The 26,981-nt window shown below is 38.5% G+C and overlaps 1 protein-coding gene and 1 long non-coding RNA gene across 3 annotated transcripts in view; one reads left to right on the top strand and one right to left on the bottom strand.

The window, feature by feature from the left end:
• The window catches only part of LOC126267027 (uncharacterized), a 166,984-nt gene that overhangs the window by 84,349 nt on the left and 55,654 nt on the right, over window positions 1–26,981 (top strand). The window lies entirely within an intron of this gene.
• LOC126267026 (CDAN1-interacting nuclease 1) overlaps window positions 1–26,981 on the bottom strand; it is a 136,728-nt gene that overhangs the window by 88,752 nt on the left and 20,995 nt on the right. For both annotated transcript variants that reach the window (XM_049971805.1, XM_049971804.1), the window contains exons 2-3: window positions 11,960–12,064; window positions 4,049–4,185 (exon numbers count right to left, since the gene is read on the bottom strand). In XM_049971805.1, the coding sequence (XP_049827762.1) occupies window positions 4,049–4,185; window positions 11,960–12,064 (242 nt within the window). The remainder of the gene's footprint in view (window positions 1–4,048; window positions 4,186–11,959; window positions 12,065–26,981) is intronic.

Below are 26,981 nucleotides of genomic sequence, written 5' to 3'. Positions count from 1 at the left end.
TTCATAGTGTATTGTAACAATGCTAATATTTCATATTTTTGCATAAAGAAACCCGTGGATGATAGCGGTATTTCACTGATGATAGTGGTATTTCACTGAAACTACTTTGGGGAATTAAATAAACAGAAGGTGTTTGCATGCAGGAGGATCCACAAGCCAACATTGTTTTACGCGGTCATGGACCAAACAAATGATGGGTTCAAGTTACAATGAAAGCTAGAAAATACAAAAAATAGCAAATCCAGGATGTAATGTAACAATATTATGAAAAGGAAAGTTGCTACTGCAGTGTGGTTTCAGTAGCCTGGGACCGCAGTCGAGAATGTGAGTTACAAAGATATTTTTATTGGTACATCAAAAGTGTTGGACTGACATTGGAAATTACGACTCTGGAATATAAAAATTTCTGTACAACAGAGAAAATCCTCTAGGATATCAACAAAAGCAAACAGAAAAAGCGTAATAGTGATACACAGAGATAGGAATTCTATAGTCAAGCATCAGAAGCTCCATTGATTCCCTCTGTTTTATGCACGTGAAAATCATGCAGATGTTGACAGAAAGAAATGGTAAAATATGTTGAAAAGACATTTCTGGTCTTATATACCAATTTCATATTACAGGATATGAGTACATATCAAACATATATAATATGGCTGACATTGTGCATAGTGAAAAACCAGTAACATAGTATGGCATATTTAACAGCTAATATATTTCTGTGGCCTGCATTTGTCAGTTCTGTTCAATGATGAAACAAAACTGACGAATGCAGGGCACAGGAATATACTAGTTATTACATAAACCATACTGTGCAATTTTAGCCATATTATGCATCTTCAATACTTACTCATATCCTGTAATATGACAATTGTTCTCTTAAGACCAAAACTGCATTTTTTCGACAAAGATATGTCACAGACAGGTCAGACAGACTTTAACATTTCAACACGCACTTGAGAATGGCTATTAAGCGAAAATAATGATCATGTAAAATAAATGAACAATTAATGGTCCAACTGTGGACATTTCTTTTAAGAAAAAACCCAAACAGTTGTACTCTGTAGAAGCCCTGCCCCCAAACTACTGCACATGGAGTTAACTGGCATTTCAGGGCACATCTTTGACGACTAGCTACTGGCTGTTCAAGAAACATCTTTTAATATCAATAGTTTCAAGAATGGTGACTGTCCTGTCAATGTTTAAATATGTGTGGAAATATTTGTAAACCTTCATGATAACTTATTTTTGTAACCTATTATTGAGAAATATTTTAGAACAGCTCTTGAGGCCACTTTGCCTCAGAACCTTTAACTACGAGCTGCCTGCTTTTGATTGAGAAAGTTGCAATCTTTGACTCACCACATTATCTATAATGCGAATAGCCTATCCACAGTTGTTCCCCATAAAACAATCTGTCATAATTGTACCTTACAGGCATTAAAAAGAATTACTTATCTTTAATTAAATTTCAGTAAGCTCAAGACAGATGTGAATAATAATTGATTTCAACATGCTTCCTTGGCCTCCCCTCCCACTCTCCACCCCCTTTCTCCCCTCATTCACTCCACCTGACACAACTTTCCACCCCAGTCGAGCTGCAAAACTACAATCTACCATACCTGTGTGAGGAGGGCATGAAAAAGGGGGAGGGGGGGGGAGGGGGAGGGGAGGGGGGGGAGGGGGGGCGGGAGCAGGAAGGAAGCACACACTAGCCAAAAAAGGATTCATCCAAATGCTGGTGAAGTTTTCAGTCTTGTTTATGTGTCTGTATTCAGATGGAGAAAGCAAGCCAAATGGTACATATGTTTCACCAAGACCAATGATGTTATTTTATTTCAATAAAACGAAACACATTTGGTGACAAAAATACACATTTCCTCGGAGTCACAAGAGTTCAGAAGTAGCCTCAGAGAAAAGTAGGCCTCTTGGAAGAAGAGCATAAGGCAGGGAAGAGTTGTGTAAACCATCACTAAAGGTGAGCGACAATAAAATGTTGATTTTACGATGATCATTATTGCCAGTTATTACACACTGTGTTATGTCTATTATTTTAGTGGTATTGCGTGTCCACCAGTTTAGCTTAGTGGTAATGCGTTTGCCTAGCATGTAGCGGGCCAGGATTCAATTGCCGGCCAGGTTGCAGATTTTCTCCATTTGTGGATTGGGTGGTGTTTTGTCCTCATCATCATTTCATGATCACCAACATGCAAGTCGGCCAATGTGGCGTCACCTGAATGAAGACCTGCTACCCGTTGGCCCAACTTCCCTGGACGGGGCATCCCGACCATCAATGCCACACGATCATTTCATTTTATGGGTATTGTGTGATTTTTATTTTGAAAAATATATTTTTACATAACTTACAAACAGCCAGTGATTGCCACAATTTTCTTCTTCTTATTGTCCATACTACGTAATATACAGACTACTTTCAAAGGGCCACAGTTTACTACAATATATATAAAATTCCACACTGTACAATGTACTTGCTATAAGACAGTTCCTGAAATCCATCACTTGTGGCTCTCTGGCCCACCGAGGAGCACCACAGTCCTGGGTCCATGATGAAAATCCGTCATATTATTCCACACACAAACACACCCGCCCTATGGGCTGATTGATGCAACTAGATCTGACAGGCAGGGCCTGCACATTAGTGGGAAATGATGGGCTTCAGATCAGCAGGCCTGATCCGTTAGAAATAACCACATAAATAGCTTACGATTTTGGCCTGTTGTGGAAGTTCACTTGTGTGGCCAGTTATTCATGCTGATGAAATGAGACCACAATGATCAATCCAAACAACAGGTAACTTGCACAAATACTCTGAGAATCAATACTGATGAGGATAGGTAGCAACACACCATGAAGATGATTGCTGAGCTGCAGACGGGAACATAGAAAAGACTAAGAAGCAAACAAATCACTTCTCACACCTCCTTGCCTCTCGTCAACAGCTCCTAGGCTATGGCAAGAAGTGGTGGCACCACTGACTGCAAGTTGAGGGGAATGGTAGGAAGGCGAGAAGTAGTAAGAATGAGGAAGCAGGGAAGTACTGACAATGCATGACATCTCAGTAAACAAACCATTTCATCTACTGAGACAAAAACTGAGATGTTTCCAGAGTTTCTTTCAAATTTCCCTGGTATTTCCCTGACATTCACTGATTATGGCAACCTTGGTTACCTTTACTCCTAAATTATTTTCATTCCATCAGATCTTTCCAGGATCATAAAGCGTAAAATTTATGTGCAGGCCACAAAAGTACCAACAAATGGAATTAATCAAATATATGTTTAGATTTTAAGCCACGTTACTGTTTTAGGGAAATAATCATAAAAAACTGTTGTTTGGCTCCCACTGCTTCAAAAATATTCTGTCCTCCTCCTGTTTGTAGAAGTTGTAGGTCCATTGTATTGAAAAGAGTGTAAACCGTTTTCACTTACAATAAAACAGAACACAGTACCTCCAACAAACAGTACAATGTTAATTAAAAAAGTCAAAACTTTTTTAAAAATATCTAGTCACCAAGCAGAGCAGAGAACACATATATATAAAAAAAGGCTTTACATATGCAAGTTTTTGGAGTCAGTAGATCCTTCTTCTGGCAGAAGGGTTGAAAAGGAAGGAAGAGGGGCGAAGGAAAAGGACTAGAGAGGTTTAGGAAAAGGGGTCAAGATTGGAGAAGTCACCCAGAACCCTGGATCGGGAAAGACTTACCAGACATGGTGAGAAGGAAAGACTTTCTGTCTGGTAAGTCTCCCCTGACACAGAGTTCTGGGTGACTTTTCTGAACTCTACCCACTTCCTATACCTCTCCAGTCCTTTTCCTACACCCCTCTTCTTTCCCCTTCAACTCTTCTGCCAGAAGGAGGAGCCACTGGCTGAAAGCTTGCATATGTAAAATCTTTTTTATATGTGTTATCCTGCTGTTGCTTGATTTTTGTGAGTACATTTTTTGTCTATTCAATAACATTATATTGTCAAAAATTGATTATTTTCATTGTTATACCAAAACATTTTAAGATATTTTTGTTAATCATACCTTCTTCTTCATCTGACCCTTGTTCTTGATGTTGTTCTAAAATTATACGTGCAAGTAATGCTGGAGATAGATCAATACTGTCAGCAAGGCGGAGGAGAATTCCTGGCTTCTCTCCAGAATCTGCTTCTTTCTGGTACCTGCATAATAAAATTGTCTTTTAAATTATCTTTCTGCTGCGGTTCCTGAATGTCAGTACACATGAAGAGGTGGTACAATGTATGCCAAATGGAATAAAACAGCAAGACAATCAATTCGCTTTCCATTCGGAAAAACTCACAGCTTCATTGTTATGTCCAGTACAAATAATAAAATTGGACAACAAAGTTATTAAGCTGATATCAGTTGACACAGGAAATACGTGACGGTCAATGGCAATCCATGATATCATGATGTCGTTTCATTTACAAGGGGGAAAGTGTTGAGTTCAGGTTTTTAATGCTGCTCGAGTGCTGTTATCTGAAAATTTCTACAGTAGCAAGTATGTGTTGTTAAGACATTACAAAGCAAATAAAACAGAGAATCCCAAAGAATAAAAAGTAATAGTGTGTACATCACAGAAAAAATATTTTTACTTGACATGATACATCACTTCATTTCCTGAGCAGTTTCATCATTAAAATTATTTATCAGAGTAATGTTTGGAACCAATAAGTACACAGTTGCTGCTTTCCTCATATTTTATTTGTTTATTGTAATGAAAAAAATCCACACTGGGAATTTTTTAAAATTAGATATATGAAGTGTTGTTATGAAAATCATCCATATTCTGATTCTGCTAATTAATGATTGAACACACTGACTGCCACATGAGCCAAGGGCGGCTCACAGTTACAAGGGTTGTGACGCCACCTGAGCCATATTTGGTTCACGTATACATTGTACTGTGGGCCCAGTGAGCCGTAACTGGCTCACATGCACAGTGTTTAGAGCCCTCATGAGCCTCATAGGGCTCACAGATAATGCGTTTCAACTATGGGTTTAAAAGTGGTGGCTCCGCTGAACACTCTCATGTTTGTAAAACTCAATATTTTTACAACTGGTAACCAAAGTGATTCCAAACTTCGGTGTACGGTAAATGGTACAGAAAGATCGTATCTGAAATCCTTTTTGGAACATGTTTGTAAATGCTCAAGTGCTGTACAACTTGTCAAACAAAGGATCAATGTCCCACATACAAATACAGCAGAGTCCCGGTAATCCGAATGTTCAGTTAATCCAAACCTGAAACATGTTCTCTAAGTATAAAAACTGAGCGGTAAACTGCTGTACATACACACTATTTTAATTTACAATGTACAGTGAACATGTATTAGAAAAGTTTGCAGAAAAACATTAGGTTTAAACAATGCATAACAATGAGAGAAAATCTGTCAAACTTACTAAAATACAGCGGACATTTTATTCCTACTTTATAGATGACAAAAACTCAGTCATTGTTTTTTGGCGTAATGAAGACAGTCTGTTATATGACGCATAGTTGCACCATCGTCTCATAAACATCAAATTACCAGGTGTAGCAGTGGGCAGTCGCTCCAAATAACGTAGCGCGAGGTCAAGAGGTTCTGCAGCGTCAATGTGTGGCACCAGCTCTCCTTTGTTGCTTTCAGGCTCTCTGTCACTTCCTTCACAGCAGTCTTGCTGGTCTTGAGTCACAGCAGCAACCAAACCAGCATCAGTAAGGTTCTCCACACATGCCCCATCCGCTGCCATTCACTCATCTAAGTCTTCTTCACTAGCTTCTTCACATCCAGGGATTGCCTGCATCATTTGTAGCAGATTTTCCTCTTCATTTTCAACTAGGTTGTCCTCAATTTCAAGAGATGTCCACAGTTTTCTCAGAGTATTTTCTGAAATATTCTGCCATGCCCCAGCGGCCCAATAAACAACATCCTTCACACTGCTCTTTTTTTATTTTGTCCACTAAAGGAATGCGATCATTTTGGATCAGCATTCTTAAAAACTGTTTTCTGTAAATCAGTTTTAATGTTTGCAGTACACCCTGGTCCATCAGCTGTAAAAGTGGTATAACATTCTGGGGCAAAACTTTGCCACAATTTCTCCATCACATAATTCCTCAGTGCTGGGGTGAGATGGTGCATTATCAATGAAAAGGACTGCATGGGAGAGACAAATGATTTTTCTTAGAAAACTGTCGAACAGAGGGAACAAACTGGCAGTGAAACCATTCTTTGAACAGCTTACCATTCATCCATGTTTTTTTCTGGTTGCGATAATATACAGGCAGAGTCTTCATGTTGCAGTTTTTAAAAGCTCTAGGCCTAGCAGATTTGGTGAACAGCCTTAAAGGCAGCTTGTGATTACCAGCAGCGTTGCTGCACTATAATGAAGCCACACAATCTTTGGACATTTTAAAACCAGGAGCATGGTTTTCTACTTATGATGCCAGGTTTTTGCACAGGACTGTTCAAAGCTTCACTCAGTTCTTCTTCCAATCACAAATGGTTGCTTTACCAACACCCAGTTCCATTGCCAGTTTAGATACATTCTCATCATTGTCTATCCGCTTCAAAGCATTCAGTTTTTCTTTGAGAGTTAACGTTGTAGGTTTCCATTTACTCATGACGAAAATACAATACACCTCTACACCTGAACAAATACATACAACTGCTATGTGTTCCAGCAATCGATAACTAACTTAACCACATGTTTTGCAAGCCAACTGGCAGTGCACTGACCTCAGACACTACAAAGGTCTCAACAATGCACAACAACAAGGGCAAGGAGTGAAAGTGAGCCATTGTTCCCACACTTGTTCCCATTTGTTACTATGGTGTACCTACTTATCTGCCTGGTATACTTCATTCTAGAAACTCGTGACCGTAATTTCGGCTAATCTGAACAAGTTCGGATTAACAGGACTCTACTGTAATTCCTTTCAGGGGGTGCTTGACTCTACTGATATTAAATGACAAAGATCCACAACCACAAGCAACACTACAACTGTTCTGTGAAGATAACAGCCATCACCTTGTGACAGTAGAGTGACCAAAGCAGAGCAGTCAAAGATGCTGTTTGGGCTGTTATAAACACCCGCGAAGAGCAGAAGAAAGAAAGGATGCTGCTAAGAAAGTGAAGAGGGTGTGCACTAAATGCAATAAATGTGACAGTTTTATGTGCAATGAGTGTTCTAGTGACATTGACAATACTGTGTTGAAGAAATAGAATATTCTAAGATCTTTATTCATGAACATTGTCAGACCAAGTAAAAAGATTGTAAATAATGTTATATGTAGCTAATATAATCAAATAAACTAAGTGTTTGAATAATTTCTTGAAAAACAATTTTTTATACCTCTGTGGTTTCAAATAGTGTGAGCCACATATAGCTCATGTAGCCACAGATTATAATTGTGTTAAAATGTTGTTGTTGGGCCACGTGAGCCATATATGGCCCATGCCTGTTATCAGTCCAGATCAGTCATAAATTGACATTTTATCAAGTAACTTAATTCTACATGTTCAAAAGAAGACATCTGATGCAAAGAATCAATTTGGCTTCAGAAGAAATACTTGTGATTTCAATGTGGCATAGCAACGCATGGTCCAAATTTCATCAAGGCAGTCAATGTGTTAAGCACTTTAAAACATTCTTATGTGTGTGTGGCAATATGCTTCCTCTTGTCAAAATTAACTGTAACTGTGTTGGTCATCAGGATTGCTCATCACAGGAGGCAGCTTAAAATAAATCAGGGCATATCTATTTATTTCCCCTATTTCCCTTCAGGCATGACATGACCACCTTTGCGTAAGATGGGAGGGTCACTATTAGTAATTCATAGAACATACTTTTGAAGCAAAAACATATAAACTAGATATTAATAATATTAAATACAAAGAATTGACATGATACAGCAAAATGATCCAATCTACTGTGAAGAACACTCATATGGTACAAGATACGTATGCCATAAGAAACCAGCCTGAGTTTATCACTCACATTTCTCAGCTGCATAGGCAGCCTGTTAACACTGGAACCTGCAGAGTAAAACACGTCTTTCTGTGCAATGGTTATGGAAGTGTAAATAATTTTTACTGGTGTTCACTGAGTAAATACTGTGGCACCCTCCTTTGGTAATGCTGGAATTCAATATGGTGTTGGTCCACCCTTGGTCTTGATGACAGCTTCCACTCTTGCAAGCATATGTTCAATCAGGTGCTGGAAGGGTTTTTGGGGAATGGCAGCCAATTCTTCATGGAGTGCTGCACTGAGGAGAGGTATCAATGCCAGTCAGTGAGGCCTGGCATGAAGTCGGTGTTCCAAAACATCCCAAAGACGTTCTATAAGATTCAGGTCAAGACTCTGTGCAGGCCAGTCCATTACAGGGATGTTATTGTCATGTAACCACTCCACCATAGGCCGTGCATTATGATCAGGTGCTCAATCATGTTGAAAGATGCAGATGCTCTTCAGCAGTGGAAAGGTGTTTAAAACATCAATGTAGGCCTGTACTGTGATAGTGCCATGCAAAACAACAAGGGATGCAAGCCCCCTCCAAGGAAAACATGACCACACCATAACACCACAACCTCCGAATTTTACTGTTGGCATTACACAAGCTGAAGATGATATTCATGGGGCATTCACCATACCCACACCCTGCTGTCCGATTGCCACATTGTGTACTGTAATTCGTCACTCCACACAACATTTTTCCACAGTTCAGTTGTCCAACGTTTATGCTCCTTACACCAAGCGAGGCATTATTTGCCATTTACAGGTATGATATGTGGCTTATCCTGGTGCAGTTTGGAATTCCTGTGTGATGGTCAGGATAGATGTCTGCCTATTACACATTATGACCATCTTCAACTATCGGCGGTCTCTGTCAGTCAACAGATGAGGTCAGCCTGCCTGCTTTTGTGCTGTATGTGTCCCTTCACATTCCCACTTCACTATAACATCATAAACAGTGGACGTAGGGATGTTTAGGAGTGTGTAAATCCCGCCTACAGATGTATGACACAAGTGACACCCAATCACCTGACCACGTTCAAAGTCCATGAGTTCCGCGGAGCATCCCATTCTGCTCTCTCACGATGTCTTATGGCTACTGAGGTCACTGATCTGGAGTACATGGCTGTAGGTGGCAGCACAATGCACCTAATATGGAAAATGTATGTTTTGGGAGGTTTCTGAATACTTTTGCTCACATAGTGTATTTTGTAAATGGTCAGAATTGTCCCAAAGTACGGCACAACTGCTCACAACATAGTGAAATTAAGGTAAGTAAATAAGCTTTCATATTTCTTTGACAGCAAGAAAGGAAATTATTATACAGTACTGAAGACAGCAATGTGACATAGAGTAGAATCTTTCAATTCCAAGAATTTAAAATGTTCAACTCTGTTGTGAATGCTGAAATTTTCCTGGCGTATTTCTTCTACCAGTAGTTTTCGGATCTGCAGCTGGATCCCATCAACATATTGTGGCAGAATGTTGATGGTATCAGGTTGCAGACCCAAAAATTACTGGAAAAACTCAGTTCTGTTAATTATTTTAATAAGAGTCACTTTTAAAACAGATCTACGTAACCAAAAATTGTATGAACTGTATTCTACTGCAATTAAGCAACTGTTTATTTTCTGTGCACCACTAGCTGATACTGCTCACTTCACTATTCACTGGATTAATTACATTACAGTCCATGTCTTCCACAAGGACACGAAAGTCATCCGTAAACAGAGAACTTTTTGAATCATCTGTTACATTTCGTGAAACTTAACTGATACATATAACAAAAAGCAGAAGAGTTAGAATTGACCCATTTGGTACCCCACATTTCACAGAATCCCAGTCAAAATCAAATTTATTCCCAGTTTGTTTTCTACCTTCATCAATTAAATTTTTTTAATACTTCGTGTGTTACACAAGGGTTTCTACAGGGCATTGACTTTTTGCCTATTTTTATCCTCTACTTCAAATCTCCATCCATCCATTCATCTTATTTTTTATTCCTTTAACCTGTCCCAGTTCACTTAATCTTTGGCTAATCCGTCTCTTCATCATCTGCAGTGCTCATGGATATACAAAATTTGTACTGCCCCAGTGATTGTTATTCTTGAATCTATCAGTGGTTGTGGTATTATTTCCCTTTTCCCAGTAAATTATGGCCTGAGTCCACATCTGCCCCTGAAAATGTTTTGGAGTTCAAAATCTGGTTTTGAAATATGCCTTACCATTACACAATCTATGTAAAACCTTCCAGTATCTCCATGACTCTTCCGTACATACAATAGGCTTTCATGATTCTTAAACCAAGTACTAGCAATTATTAAACTATGATCTGTGCAATTTTCTACCAGATAGCCAGCCTTCCCTTTCATCCTTTCCCCAATCCATACTCTCCAACTATTTTTCCTTTTTCTCCTTATCCTACCTTATGCTACTATTGTATTCCAGTTCCCCATTGCAAATTTTCATCTCCCCTTACTATATGCCTAATTTATGTTCTCTCAACATTTATTCTTTCAGTCTCTTCATCATCTGCAGTGCTCATGGATATACAAAATTTGTACTGCCCCAGTGATTGTTATTCTTGAATCTATCAGTGGTTGTGGTATTATTTCCCTTTTCCCAGTTGAAATGTACTCTGCACCAAACTGTAGGAATCTTGTAGGCCCATAATATCCTTTGTTTTGAAGGAGTCACTGTGAAGGAAGAACTGTGTGTTGGTTAACAATATTCCAACTATGTGGTTTTGATGGAACTGTTTTCAAATTGTAGCCTAGCTTATTATCATTTTTTATTTGTAAGTGAACCAGAGGAAATGGCAATAAGATTTGGATGTACTGTAATTTTTGTTGTATGAGTTGTGTTTCAAAATTCTTTCACAGTTAAAGAAAAGAATGTGTCAACTGGATGTGTCCCACTAAAATACTGCATCTGCACACTTTCCTAGAATTTTGATTGTTTATGGAATTGGTTGCCTTGTAGTGTACAGTTAACTGATATCTCATAAAAATGCACCAAACTGTGTTTTCTCCAGTTTAATTATTCAGTTGCAGTATCCTCTTCACAGGTGATTTCATATGACTCACTCAATACATAACTAATAGCCACCAGCATCCTGGAGATCAAATAGTTCACTCTCATATTTTGTTATGCAGAATAGTACTTATTTGGATCCACAGAAGGAGTCTGACTGTGTGCAGCTACATTTATAAGGTAGCCATTTACATCATGTTTCTTACGCCTCTCTAATAACACAGACAGACAGACCTGGCACACGTAGCTACCCTAATACTTATTTAATTAATGGTGTAGTGCATGGACAAGTTATTACACACTTTAAGGACAAGAAAATGAATAACAGAACTGTGGCAAAAAACAAAACATTCTCTATCCTGGAGTTTTCAATTCAAAACTGACCATCTCCTTAAGAAGGAAGTGGACTGTCAATCTCTGAAATTCATTTAGTGCATTCAACCACTTTTACATGAGCTGGCAATCTTCATAATATTGTATGTTCTATTCACTGACTTATCTGTGTATCCACATCATCTTTGAAGTGGTGTAACTTGTAGGTGTTGAGCAAAAATATTTATTTAATTTAATTACTTTAGTTATTTTGTGACTTGATGAATGGTACGATAAAGCTGTGATTCAATTTACCACAAAGTTTCAATATCAAAACAAAAAATTAGCTACAAGACAACAATTCATTATATTCTTAAGTGCCATTATTACTGATTGTGAGTGCAAATGCACAGGATATCTTGCATTGCTGACACAGGGCTACACAGTGTAATGATCGGATACTACAAAAAAGAAATTGGTATAAAATACTTAAGGCACTGTGTTCTAAATAAGAATGTGGTAACTGATAGTAAACAATGATACACTTGAATATGAACATATACTTCACTGATAATTTTAAAAAAAATTCTTACTTTTTATATAATTTTTCTCCAGTCTTACTGAATTTCTGATGGTTTTTCTTCATCTTCTTTTGGTATTCAAGGGAATAAATGCTACCCAATGTGTCAGCTGAAACACTAAGATCCACACGTTATTAATTTCTTGCATGTCATTATCAACAACACTCCCAAAAAGTTTAACAAAAAAATCATTATCTGAAAAGAAGTCAGAATGAGGCTTTTAGTTATACAAACAACTTTGCATGCATTATAACCATCTACCCTGTCACACACAAATGACAAACTTGAATAAATATAAAAAGAATCTCCTCACTAGCACAAAACAGAGCTACTGATGCACTGCCACACACAAAGAAGTGATTTAGATTATAATGATTACAATGATGATGATGATGATGATGATGATATCATGGTCATCATCACTCTGACGAAAAGTCAGAATGCAAATCTCATGGGTGCGAACAAAGGCTGTCCCCACAAGAAGAGCAGTTTATAATGTATTAAAGTCTGCTTCCCTTCCCCACCAATTTAGGGATAAGGCCTGACATTCATAAAATTTCACCACCCTTTAAAACTGGAATCCGTATTTGTGAGGTTGGTGGGCAGATCTCCATCGAGATTGAGGGCTGCCCTAATATCAGTATTAGAGTGCTGCAATACTCAATGTTTGACCAGTCACGGCTCGCCTGTTGACGGGGGGACCGAGTCTCTCGTGTCCGGCCCCACACAACATGGCTTGGTCACATACTCGCCCCATGTCTGATGTCCAGATTCCGGACATGCGGATAACCGAGCATAACCGGTCACCGCTGATGTCTCACCTCGCTTCGCCTTGCCCCGGCTCGCTGCACTGTACTGTACAAATCCAACGTCTCTCTCTCTCTCTCTCTCTCTCTCTCTCTCTCTCTCACACACACACACACACACACACACAATGTGTTTATCTCTCTCTCTCTCTCTCTCTCTCTCTCTCTCTCTCTCTCTCTCTCTCTCTCTCTTTCAATACAAAAGTAACGTTTCCAAGAACGGGTACGTAACACAGCTAAATTCATAGAGCACTTTCTTTTATAATATTTACTCCCGTCTTCCTAACGTCCGGCCATCCTGATTTAGGTTTTCCGTGATTTCCTTAAATCGCTCCAGGCAAATGCCGGGGTGGTTCCTTTCAAAGGGCACGGCCGACTTCCTTCCCCGTCCGTCCCTAATTCGATGAGACCGATGACCTCGCTGTCTGGTCTCCTTCCCCAAAACAACCAACCAACCTAACGTCGGGGAATTTTGTTGTAAATAAAACATTGATCACAAGAGACCAATCTGTGTTAATGTAATGTGTTGTAAGCGTCATATAGTGCATCTGATTATGCGAATCAGTCCACATATCAACTCTCGCAGCAAATGTTTTATTAATAACTTCCGCCGGCCAGTGTGGCCGAGCGGTTCTAGGCGCTACAGTCTGGAACCGTGCGACCGTTACGGTCGCAGGTTCGAAGCCCGCCCCAGCACGGATGTGTGCGATGTCCTTAGGTTAGTTAGGTTTAAGTAATTCTAGGTTCTAGGGGACTGATGACCTTAGAAGTTAAGTCCCATAGTGCTCAGAGCCATTTGAACCATTTAATAACTTCCGCAATAACAGTAGGCATTATGTTGTTTCGTATTGCATCAGCTTGTCCTTTGACATGTCTGCTTATAGTAGAGGGATGTGGCATGACATCTGCCACGTTAACTTCTCCATAATGGCCACCTAGATGTATTAATTCTTGGTCTAGTTCTCTGAAACCACCAGAAACAGCATTAAAAGGTCTCATATCTTTAGCACACATTGCAACACACTTTGCTGTAATACTATTTTTTATTATTGCCGGTATTCCTGAAGGAGCTGTATATTTGTGAGGTTTCTTGCAACTGTGTTTCTTTAAATGAGTGGTTCCCGATTGGAAACACAATAATGTGGAGCAGTTTATGCACGATAGGTACCCAGTAGATGCACTGTTTTCGTCTACAACCAACAAAAATGTGCTCCATACTTGGCTTTTTAGACATTCCCGTCTCTTCAATGTGTAAACATTGGTTTCAATCTTACATCTTACTGCACTGGCTGCCATGCACTGAATGATCACAGAGACACACCACAAATGAGAAGCCTGCACTGGCTGCGGTCTCACATGAATAATGACACTTGTAATGTGTTTGAAGTTACATGCTACGTATTCGGTCACAGCTTCTAAGCTCGGTCACTAGAACTAGTGCGGGCAGCCTATCCAGATAGGGTGTGCTCGCCCCATCTCATATTTTGTGCTTGCTTACTCGGTCATGCAGGACTCTAATCAGTATACACGACACACATAGCCACAATATGCTGAACTGACAATGGCGTGCCACGAACTTCACAGAGTGGTGGATCCTCCCACCAGAGGTGGAAGCCATGTGTTAAAGGGCTATGCCAGATGCGCAGTCTGGTTAGGAGAACCTCCTTCCAGCGGTGAGGCTGACATGATGTCCGCCATGCCTTAGCGGTCGATTACAGTGATCACAGTTTGTTGTCTGACACCTGCAACCATTCAGTATGCCACTGATGCATGATGTGTCTGTCAGAAAATGACATCCCAACATGCATCCTTGGCGGCTTTGTCAGCCATGTCGTTGCCCTGTACCCCAATAGGGCCTGCCTGCAGTTACAAAAGTGCGTCAGAACAGACGAGAAACCTTGTACAGTGATGTCTGTGAACCCTCTCCAGTGCCTTCAAATATAATTCCGCATCATAATTTGTAAATTGTTCCAGAAGATGCACTTTAAAAATCCTATCAGGGAAAACAGCTGAACGACTGAAGACATTTTCTTGCTGGGATCCATCTGTATAGACAATGATAAAACTGTGGTACACACTTAAAATGGATGAAAACAAAGTTGTAAAAACAAAATCTGGAGTACAAGATTTCTTGTACTGTGACAAGCTTACAGTCACTTTGGGCCTTTGAAGATGCCTAGGCAGCAATGCATTCAATCCCTGGCTGCGTGTTTTGATACCTAATAGATCCAGATCCTTCAGACACACTGTTGCAAGTATCCCAAAAGGCTTGGTCACATGCGGCCGTTCTTGAACAGCCATTCAAAGATGGGCTCAACCACTGAACTAAATGTCAATGACTGAGGTGACAGAGATTTTCAGCGCCTGTCAAGCCAAAAGGACTCATCGCCAAAGCCAGAGTTGTGGTTCATCAACCTCTGCACACAGACTCAGAACTGGGCTGGTTCAAAAGGCTCCAGTCAATATCCAAATGCCCTCATGGTGGACAGCAGCTAACGTCTTGAGGTAGGTAGGACAGGCTGATCCGTAGACTATGCTGCCATAATCTAAAAGTGATTGAACAAATGCCCTCTATAAAACTGCAGGAGGCACGACCTGTCAGCTCCCTGCATTTTGCCATTAATGTGTTGCAAAGTATTCAGTGACTGGAAGCTCTTTGTTTGTTTGTCTTTCAGTGTGGCAGCCAAGTTAATATCAAGTCAAATAATAAACCCAAAAAGTGTATAGTGTCTTTAAAATGTAAAGTATTGTCCCCCATTGCGAGCACTGTTTGGTTAAAACTTCTGATGAGTACGGTTAAAACTGACACATGTAGTCCTCTTGGGTGAGAACAAAAAACCAGTTGTCCTGGCCCAGGTTAACAGTCTCCAATTGGTCAGCTGTTGCTGCCTTGTCATCATAATAAGATCAGAAGAAGAGTAGAAGATTGCAAAGTCAGCCAAAAACAAAGATCATTTGACAGGGTTCCTGACTGCAGATGAAATGCCATTGATAGTGATGGCAAACAATGTGACATTGAGGACACAGCCTTGGGGGACCTCATTCTTTGAACAAAGCATTCAGACGTGGCATCGCCAATGCGATATCAAAAACGCTGGTCCTCGAGAAAGGATTGGATAAAAAGTGGCAGGTGTCCACAAACTATATGCTATTTCAAGGTAAAAAAAAGACAAACGAAATGGTTTTGGTGTAAAAAGGGCTCCTGTATTGCTGTCTCCAGTAGAATTAAGTTGTCAAGGGTAGAATGGTACTGCCTGAAACCACACTGGGGGTGGCTCAGGTGACCTCGGGATTCGAGCAGCCAGACAAGACGGTGGTTGATCATGCGTTCAAGAGTCTTACCCATACAACTGGTAGGGGTTACACTCCGGTAACTGTTAGGGACACCACAGTCCCTGCCTGGTTTCCGGAATGGAATTAATATTGTCTCCTTCCAAGTCATGGGGTACTGTCTGTCAAACCAGATCTGACAAACTAGAGAGGAGGTGCCTTGCTTCAGGGCACTGATGATAATACATAACATAATGGATCTCATCTGGTCCTGGATCAGTGTCTCTGGCTGCAGACAAAGCTTATTCCAGTTCCCACATGGAGAATGGAAGGTTGTAGACTCAATCATTATCCAGAACATAGTAACAGTAAAGAACTGTTCTGCTAAAACTCGAGCCACGTCTTATGGCATGTCCACCAAGACCCCATTATTTGACAAGGCTGCAAGGGGGTGTGTACTGCCCTTGCCTGAAATCTGTCTTATTGATTCCCAAACTTGCGCACTGCAAGTAGACCGATTAACAAAAATCGTAAATTCCCTCCAGGAAGCCCTCTTCCCTTCTTTTATCACTCGCCTTACATGTGCTCTAGCAGATCTGAAGGCATGAGGATTTTTCTGTAGCTGGACAGTGTTTGAAGTTCTGCACAGCTGTTCGTCTGGCCCTGACTGCCAATCGACAGTCATCATTCCACCAATCTACAGGCCATCATCTGAGGTGGTTACTATACCAGGAGATGGACTTTGCAGCAGCCAGTTGGATATCACAAATGACATGGGCCACTTTCTCCTGTGCACAAACCTTTTATCCAAAAATAGCCTGTTGAATGCACTGCAACTAATTTGCCCTCTGTATCATCCATGGGTAGATCAAATAACTAATGAGGAGGTATTGAATATAATTGGGGAGAAGAGGAGCTTGTGGCACAACTTGACTAGAAGAAGGGATCGGTTGGTAGAACATGTTCTGAGACATCGTGGGATCACCAATTTAGTATTGGAGGGCAGTGTGGAGGGTAAAAATCGTAGAGGGAGACCAAGAGATGAATACACTAAGCAGATTCAGAAGGATGTAGCTTGCAGTAGGTACTGGGAGATGAAGAAACTTGCACAGGATGGAGTAGCATGGAGAGATGCATCAAACCAGTCTCAGGACTGAAGACCACAACAACAACAACATCATCATCCACCTGCGCAGTCTCCTGTCAGCCACTGTCCTAGTTGGCAGATGGATCCACACTGAGAAGTGATCACTAGAATGTAAATTTGTGGCTTCTTCCCACTGAACTGAGTCTGCAATAGCTGGGGGAAAAAAACAAAGGTCAATAGCTGAAAAAAAACCTGTAGCTGTAAAAAAGTGGGTCATCTGAAGTAATTTAGAGGTAAGACGGGCACTGCAGGTTACAATAAGGCAAAAATTAACAATGAAAAGCAAATGCAACATTCTAAAGTATTAAAGATTAGATCAGAGCTGTTTCAGACACAACTGAGAGGAACCCGAGAAGAGAAAAAATCAATGTTAATTGGAATTTTACCCATTCTGTAACATGTTCGAAATTCCACTCTCATCGGAAAATACATTCCACCAGTCACCCCACCCTATTTCTAGTAGCTGTAAAATAAGTTGTTACCTGGCACAATCACAACACTTACAATTAACAATATGGTTTCTGCAGCAGTGAGAGTGAACCAAGGCATTTGCTTATGATGGCTGAAGATGGTCAAACTGGTTAATCCATACTGAAATTAATGTTATAGTGCTTGACAGTAAACTATTTCCAAAATGTGCAATTAATTGCATCTCCAGTATGGCTGAAACATAGTTCTTCCCAGAAGCAATCTCTGTTTTGGACAATAAAGTCATATAACCCAGTTCATAGAATTTCAGATTTATGTTAAAGAAAACCAATTTCTTCTTGAAGTATCCACAAGTTGTCACTAGTTCACTCACATCCAATGCCAACACTATTAATATCACCATCATCAGGGCTCTTGTCCACCTAGCTTGTGCACAAAATTAGCCCTTCCACCACTTGAAGCAAACTCAATTAACGAAAACAAGGATAGTGATTAAAATCTCATCAGGAGAGTTATTCGAGAGCACAAGTTCTTAATGGACACAGATGAATCACGTCTTTTTTTCTGGGATCCAAAAATGAACTTAACACTTACATCCGTGAGTCAGCGTGGTTTTAGAAAGAATCGCTCGTGTGAAACTCAGCTTGCTCTTTTCTTGCATTATACTGTGAACTATGGATGAAGGCCAACAGGCAGATTTTGTATTTCTAGATGTCCAAAAAGTGTTTTAACATTTTAGCCCACTGCAGAATGTTAACAAGGTACGAGCATTCAGGACAAGTTTCCTGCTATGTGAGTGGCTTGAAGACTTCTTAAGTATTAGAAACCAGGATGATGTCCCCGACAGCGAAAGTTTATCAGAGATAATGATACCATCGGGAGTACCCCAGGGAAGTGCAATAGAACTATTATTTTCTGTATTACACATAAACGATCTGGCAGATACGGTGGGCAGTAACATGCAGTTCTTTATTGATGATGCTGTCATGTACAGGACGGTTCAAAGATAAGTGACTGTAGGACGATACAAGAGGACAAAGACAAAATTTCTACTTCACATGATGAATGGCAGCTGGCTCTAAATGTAGAAAAATGGAAGTTAATGCAGATAAGGAGGAAAAATAAACCTGTAATGTTGGGATACAATATCAGTAGTGTCCTGCTTGACATAGTCACTTCGTTTAAATATCTGGGTGTAATGTTGCAAAGTGATATGAAGCGGAATGATCATGTGAGGATTGCAGTAGCAGTTTGTTGTGAGAATTTAGGAATGTGTGGTTCATCTGTACTGGCGACCACATGTAGAATGCTAGTACAACCTGTTCTTGCGTACTACTTAAGTTTTTGGGGTCCGCATCCGGTCAGATTAAAGACAGACATCTGAGCAGTTCATAAGTGGGCTGCTAGATTTGTTTCCGGTAGGTTCCACCAACATGAAAGTGTTACGAAGCTGCTTCAGGAGGTCAATAAGGAATCCCTGGAGGGAAGACGGAGTTCTTTTCAAGCAATACTATTGAGAAAATTTAAGAAACTGGCATTTGAAGCTTACGCCATAATGGTCCCACTGCCATCAACATATATTTTCCATAAGAACCAAAGAGATAAGATACAACAAATTAGGGCTCATTACAGAGGCATATAGACAGTCATTTTTCCCTCGCTCTACCTGTGAGTTGAACAGGAAAGGAAATGTCTTGTAGCAGTACACAGTACCATCTGCCATGCACCATATGGTGGCTTGTGGATGAACATGTAGACATAAATTTTGAATGTCTAAGGGTAACCATGGTAAATCAAAATCTATGGAGCCACACAAGGATTTAAAGCTACTCCCTAATGGGAGTCCAACACCTTAATGTCTTTTTTTTTTTTTTTAATTTTAAATGTCAGCCTCTATATATTGGTTAACATTATTCTTTCTGTAGGGAAAACAATTTGTTTGCTTTCTTTATGGTCATTACACAGCATACCAGAAAAAATTTCCCTCCTTCCACCATTTGGTGATGGTACTCACACAAAAAGATTGTTGCAACCTCATGTATAAGCTCCAAATTGTCTTATTATACCTGAGGTCATTATATGCGATGTAGATTTGTGGAAGCATTATTTTTCTTGGCTTGTGCTGGAACTTGGGTTTTCTGCATTTTGTGGTGAACAATGTTTTTCTTACATTAGCTCTCACTGAAATTCATTGATGCTCTTATGCTGACCTCATTGCCAGATTTATTCTTGGGTTACTGTTTCTAAAATCCTGGTCTGTTGCAATACATTTTAATTTCAGTCTTACTCTCCCCTATAGTGTCTCTGTTGAACAAGGTCAAAAGCTTTTTGTGTGTTTGGTTCTTAAAAATAATTTACATCTTTTCTTATTTTTAAGAGTGTTTATCAAAAACGCAATATCTGCTCCAAAATGTTTAGACTCATTCACTCCTTTTATGTTTGGCTGTGGATCAGCTACAGTCTTTAATACAAGTAATCACAACTTGCTGTCATCTTAACAAAAATGCAGTAATATTGTGGAAATAAAATATTCACAAAAACTTGAAGGACACATTCTTAGATCATCATATTAAAAATTTGTACAAAAGTTACTACAAATAATGCATTGCGCTAGTTTTGGTCCTCCTTTGTAGGTGTTTCATCTTCAACAATGGCAGGAATAACAGTGACACAAAGTAAAATCGGCTGAAGATAGCTCATTAGAGTGTACAACTGAACATTATCAGAGCCCTTTCTAAAATAACAAAATATTTATACATTTGTATACGAACATATAAGGAATGTTCCTCTCATTTACTCTGTCCCACTTATGTTCATGTTTACACAAATTCAAACTCAAATATGCTAATTTTTCTTAAAATATCAATTCTTCCAATCTATTTGTGGCATACAGCACTGTACTGTACTGGTTAAAAACAGTCTTGGTTGCAATTTGTTTTATATTATTCAACTACGTGTTTCGCCTTATTTAGGCATTTCAAGTTGGTATTTCTTAGAATGATCATTTAGACAGTGTAGCCATAGGGCATCATCAAATACATCAGGTCAACATTATCTTCGTTAAACTAAGTAAAAACTCTTCTAGATGGACGTGAGTGACTCCAAGATCTGCATAACTGGTTCCCATTCACAGGAGCAAGTAACAAAATAAGATGGGGCTCAAGTAGTAAGTATAATGCCAAAATATCAACTTGGTATTTGCTTAAAACATACAATTATAATGTCCTACAGACAGTGAAACAGAAATAAAAATAATAAATCAGGACATTGTTGCTGCTCAATCACAATCAAATGAATTATCAAGCTATCTTGAAGGGTAAACTGAACCTACCAATAATGAATGTCAGCTTCATTCCGTGACATAATGTTTGTGTGACGAGTGACGTAATATATGCACAAACAGAAAGTGAACAGAACACTGACAATATTTTTTTAAACTTTTTTTTAATCAATTAATTTTATTATATGTGATTATCCTATAATTGAGAAGTTCGAAACAGTTTTTTAAAAAAAAATTTACCTTTCACCTTTACTGAATGGCAGCTATTTTCATTTCTAAGTGCACGACGATGTCTCAGTTTAGAGACGTTAGCAAAAATATGAATATCTCTGCACTGGGTTAAGTTACAACATTGCAATTGACATGATTGTTTTTAGAAAAGCGTCCTCTACAACGTTGTCTATTACACAAAATACCCTAAATTCAAAAATAACTAGTCAAAATTACCTCCAAAGTTTGGTATCCAAATTTTAAAAAATCCACTTTTAGGCCCAAAAACAACAAACAAGGAGTGATTTCTGTCAGTCTGTTTTTTTCCTATAGTTACACGTAATATCATACACTACTAGCCTCATATAGAGCAAGAACACTTACAAGTGTTTCCTTATTTTGAATGAATTTTTGAAATTCGAAAAATTTCATTTTTTTTTTAAGTTTGGGGTTAGTAATCTCAGGTGGGACTGAATTTCAAATATGATTTTTGCACAATTTTTGCACCTATGTGATAGCAATGTACTATAAAAATTTTAACATTGATATCAGACTGTGAACAAAGATATGAATTTTTGAAAATGAGGAGATAATTCACATAACTCTACAACTGATCTTACACCTGTTGCTTATTCTGTGTGATATTGGTGGGATATAATCAATAATTATTGAAGTAAGGTACTGAATTATATACAAAAAGGGGAAACATCACTGAAATGAAAACTTATATTATTTTAACATACTTAAAATAAATATTTTCAATTAACATTCTTCGAGATGCGATTGTTCCTAAGCCTGGCAGTGAATGTTAAGAACACTTATTTCTTCAGACAGGTTCTGTGATATAGAATAAGACTCCCAGTTGCTGTGGTAAGTTCAAGCACTGGAAGTTTCTTTAAAACATTTTACATTGGTATCCAAACTTTGTCACTAGTAGATTTCTTGAATGATGTTCTTGGGCCAGCAGGGTGGTAAAAATGCACAAAAACATCATTGTTTTCCAAACTAATTTTTTTTTTCAACCTCTGCAAGCCACCACTGTCCATCATACACAAAGGCCACTATTTCATTCAACGTTAAAGACAGAAATGTAATTTTACACACACAATGATCCTCATAAATTTCGGTTTCTGGTGTTACATAGCATCGAACTAAGTTTTCTGCAATGCCAAGGAATTAGTGGAAATGCCTTGTTCCTTTTATTGCTGTACAGTTTTCAAATCTGGTTTGAAGTGTTGTTTTCATATGCAGAACCACTTCTTCTTCCTTTATCAGAAAATACGTAATGCCTTTAATATTATACTTACAAAAGACATACATGTCCTGCACTGTGATAATTTGGACTGTGGTTGGTCTTTGTAGACTGGCTTTACTTACTTCACGTTTTTTTGCACCTCCTACTCCATCACATGCATTTTTACCACGGCAAGACACAAAAAAGTGCCATTCAGCTTGGTTGCACAGATTTGAAAAATTCTTTTTGTTCTTATACTGACTACCACTTCCATCTGAAAAGTATATCAGCTTCTTAACCTTGGGAAAATGTTCTTTTATATAATTTATTACATACTTTTGAAACACATGTACAGCCAAAGTGTTGTGCTTCAAGTAGTCACTCAGAACGCAAATTGAAGAACTGCAAACTTCATCTTTCTCATTTTTACAGTATAGAATAAATGGATGTACTGTTGCCTGGTCATTGACCCAATGGTCTGTTTCTATTGCATCCTGAATTACAAATTTAAAATTTTCTGCAAAATCAGCTAACACTATGCATTCAGGTTCAGGAAGTTGTGCTTTTTCTTGTCCTTCAAAAACTTACTTTGGATTTTAGAAACATAGTGGTCACTTTTGAGTTTTTGTAGGTTATCAGTTAATGATTCCAAGAGATTTAACCACTGTTACCATTTCTGCTCTGTCAGTTGTGACCCACTGTTTGAAAGTAATACTAACCAGCATTTCCTCATCATACTCATGAAACAGTTCAATAACGGTTTCCTTACCAGGGCATTTATTACACAAACTCATCATGCAGTCATAACTGTTAGTGTCACAGACCATTAAATCTAGTAAATCTTTGTAGTTAAGATCGCTTAATTTTACACCCACAATCATCAGTTTGACATTTTGGTAATATAAACAAATACTTCGCATTGTATCCCTGAGGATCCAGCCAAAATACACCAGTTAGAGCAGAGGTCACAAAATTTTGCCCTTCCAATTGTGCATTCAGGATTAGAGTTTTTGAAAGCTACATAAAGTTCATTTAAATTTGACAGGATTAGTTGTTTCTGCTTTGTTACTTTAACTCCTTTTATAACAGCTCTTTTGCTATCTTTGAAATCTGAGCACGCTGTAATGTTTTCATCATCGTCAAAAATCTGCTGGATCTTTTTAACTGTTTCTTCAATTATACCTACTCCTTTCTTCTTTCCTAAAACTGGAAGAATGCCTTGCTCTTTCACTAATTTCCTGGTTAGTTTAACCAAACTGTGAGAAACATCGAATTCATGAACTATTTTTTTCTCTTGACCACGAGTCAGGGGGAAAACTTAAAATTTTAACTTTTTCCTCTTTAGATGTCACTGAACATTTAATTTTTAATTTTTCTATTAAGCTTAAATACTCTGTGTCAGATGATGCTAGTGGTAGGTTTTCTTCTTCTTTAGAAATAATGTTGGTATCTGTATTATTAAAGCATGGTTCCAAGTCTTTTCTAATTTTGTCTGAAATTTGTTGTACCTTATTTTCAATAGCTGCTTCTCTTTTTCTGCTACTTAATTTTATTATTTTTGAATCAGGAGATACGTCTAACTTAGAACAAGCAAAATACAATATGCTAACAGCTTCCTCATTAGGAATAGAAGTGCCTTTAACAAGGTTACATGATTCTGGAACTGGATTCAAAACAAATATTTTTGAGTAACAATTTGGGCACAGGGAATTTCCAGCAATCACATTACATTTTACTTGGGAAGCTGTTTCACTCTCACATAACAAGGACAAATGTTCAAGTTTTATTTCCCTCAAACCTTTAGTAATAGGCTTTTTATGAACTTTAAGTGAATCACAGCACTTTCTTCCAAAAAGGTGGTTGTACTTCAGAATATATTTCTTCTCATGATACTCACACACTGATGTTACAGAAGAATTTAGTCGAAATTTAAACAAAGTTTGTCTAGCTTCATCAAAGTCACTGACATTTTTCAAGTTTTTTGAAACTGAACCATAAACTGTTTTGTGACACACTTCACTTGCTATCTGTCCAACAGAGCACTGTTCATCCATGTTATTGCATTCCAGTTAATCTCTCAAAATTAATTACAAATTACACACAGAACAATGCACATAACAAATTCTACAGTCTCGATGAAGTGTATACATCCACTCTAAGAGGTTTCAGAATGACTACAACAGTGACACACCCAGCAATAATTTACTTCTTTATTGACAATAAACCTAAACATAAATGGGCATTTTATCTGCGTAGAACAAAAGTGAAAACTTCTATTGTTTAATGTTGCATTATTAAAAATAAATAAACTAAATGATTATTGGGTGATATTGTTAGCTAAAAATATGTCAGAATTAATTTTTTTTACAATGAAACAAAAAACCATTTAAATAGGCAACAGCCATAAAATCAGTTGTTGAGTAGTGTGAATTATTTCCTCATTTTCAAAAATTCATATCTTTGTTCACAGTCAGATATCAATGTTGAAATTTAGTGTACAAACTATTCAGTCCTACCTGAGACAACTAACCCCAAACTTTTTAAAAAAATTAAAATTTTCAAATTTCAATAATTCATACAAAATTAAGAAACATTTGTAAATGTTCTTGCTCTATATGAGGCTAGTAGTGCATGATATGTAACTATAGAAAAAAAACAGACTGGCATAAATCATGCCTTGTTCGTTATTTTTGGGCTTAAAAAGGGGATTCCTGAAAATTTGGATACCAAACTTTGGAGGTCATTTTGAATTTAGGATATTTTGTGTCTTAGACAATGTTGTAGAGGACACTTTTCTAACAACAATCATGTCAATTGCAATTTTGGAACTTAACCCAGTGCAAAGATATTCAAATTTTTGCTAATGTCTCCAAACTGAAAAATTGGAACATGCCTACAAATAAAAATGGCCGCCATCCAGTAAAGGTGCAAGATAAATTATTTTAAAAAAACTGTTTTAGAACTTCTCAAATATAGGGCAATCACATATAAAAAAATTAAAATATTTAAAAATGGCCACACAGCCATCACTGGACCAAGTTGGATTGACCCACTGTGGGGATAGAGTGATCTACAGCCCAAGGTACAGGTGGGTCTGAAAGGTGACAAACTTGTCGTAAGTTGGTGAAACTAGCAAATGTGAATAAAAAAAACTTAGTTGGGGTGACATATTGATCTGTATGGTAGTTTAACCTAGGGCAGGGTGAAAAGTGACAGTCTGGTAGTGAGATGGCGATGTATTATCTAAAGCTTTGGTTAATCCACCTTCAAAACATTGCAAACCCCTAATTACTAATTAAACCAGTGGTCACAATGTAAGATATTTTATATCATCTCAGAATTTGCATGTGATGCAGTTGTCTTTAATGGAGTACTGTCTGAAAGATAAATACTCAGTCAGATCTTTATAAGATTTGAAAGTGGTGAAAAGATAGGCAAAATGCTTTAAATGTTCAGAAACGTAAAACTGCGTACCTCACAAAACAAGGATGTGTAGTATCCTATCATTATAATAAGTCACAGTCGGAATAAGACAACTCATACAATTACTTGGATGGAACACTTTGTAGGGATATGAAATGGAATGGTCACATAGGCGCAATTTTGGGCTAAGCAGATGGTAGATTTTGGTTTATTGGTAGAATACTGAGAAAGTGCAATCAGTCTACAAACGAGATTGCTTACAAATCACTAGTGCAACCCATTCTAGAATATTACTCAAGTGTGTGGGACTCTTACTAAATAGGACTAACAGGGACAGTGAATATATACAGAGAAGGCCAGCACAAATTGTTACAGGTTTGTGTGATCTGTGGGAGAGTGTCACAGAGATGTTTAAGAAACAGAACTGACAGACTCTTGATGATAGACATAAACTATCTTGAGAAATCGTACTTACAAAGTTTCAAGAACCAGCTTTAAACAATGACTATAGTTGGTTGGTTGGTTGGTTGGTTGGTTGGTTGGTTGGTTTAAAGGTGGGAGAAGGGACCAAACTACGAGGTCATCAGTCCCTTGTTCCTAATAAAACAATGCCACAAGTGTAAGAATAAAACGGATGAAACATATAACACAAGACGGAAAGAAAGGAAAAGCCACGAGAACGAAGGGAAGGCAATGAACACTAAAAGGAACAAAAGAGGACACGAAAACAACAGGGAGATGCTAGAAACAGGAGTGAGTAAAACATGAAAGCAGATTACAGTGGCTGGCCAACCACTAGAATAAAAAGGGAAAGCCAGCCACTCTGCAGCACATTAAAACCTCCACCCTAAAAGCACTAGGGTGGAGGAGACAGAGGGACAAAGAACTTGCGCTAACACCTACATAGAAGAATAAAACTAGAGCTGCTGTGGAGGCATTGTAGCCTAACACCGAAAACAGGGTGCTGAGAAAGTTAAAACTCTGCCGCAGAGCGGCTAAAAGTGGGCAGTCCAGCAAGAGGTGGACGACTGTCATTTGGGAGCCACAGCAACACTGAGGTGGGTCCTCGTGACATAGTAGGTAACCATGCGTTAGCCACGTAAGGCCAATGCAGAGCCGGCAGATAACAACTGATTCCCTGCGAGAGGCCTGCATGAAGGACTTCCACACAATCACAGTCTCCTTAAAGACACGCAGTTTGTTGTGTGTGCTGTTATGCCATTCCATCTCCCAAA

This window comes from Schistocerca gregaria, chromosome 4 (genome assembly GCF_023897955.1).
Source record: "Schistocerca gregaria isolate iqSchGreg1 chromosome 4, iqSchGreg1.2, whole genome shotgun sequence".
Classification (NCBI taxonomy): domain Eukaryota; kingdom Metazoa; phylum Arthropoda; class Insecta; order Orthoptera; family Acrididae; genus Schistocerca; species Schistocerca gregaria.
The sequence above is the reverse complement of the archived record's forward strand: the minus strand, read 5'-3'. Positions and strand labels throughout refer to the sequence as shown.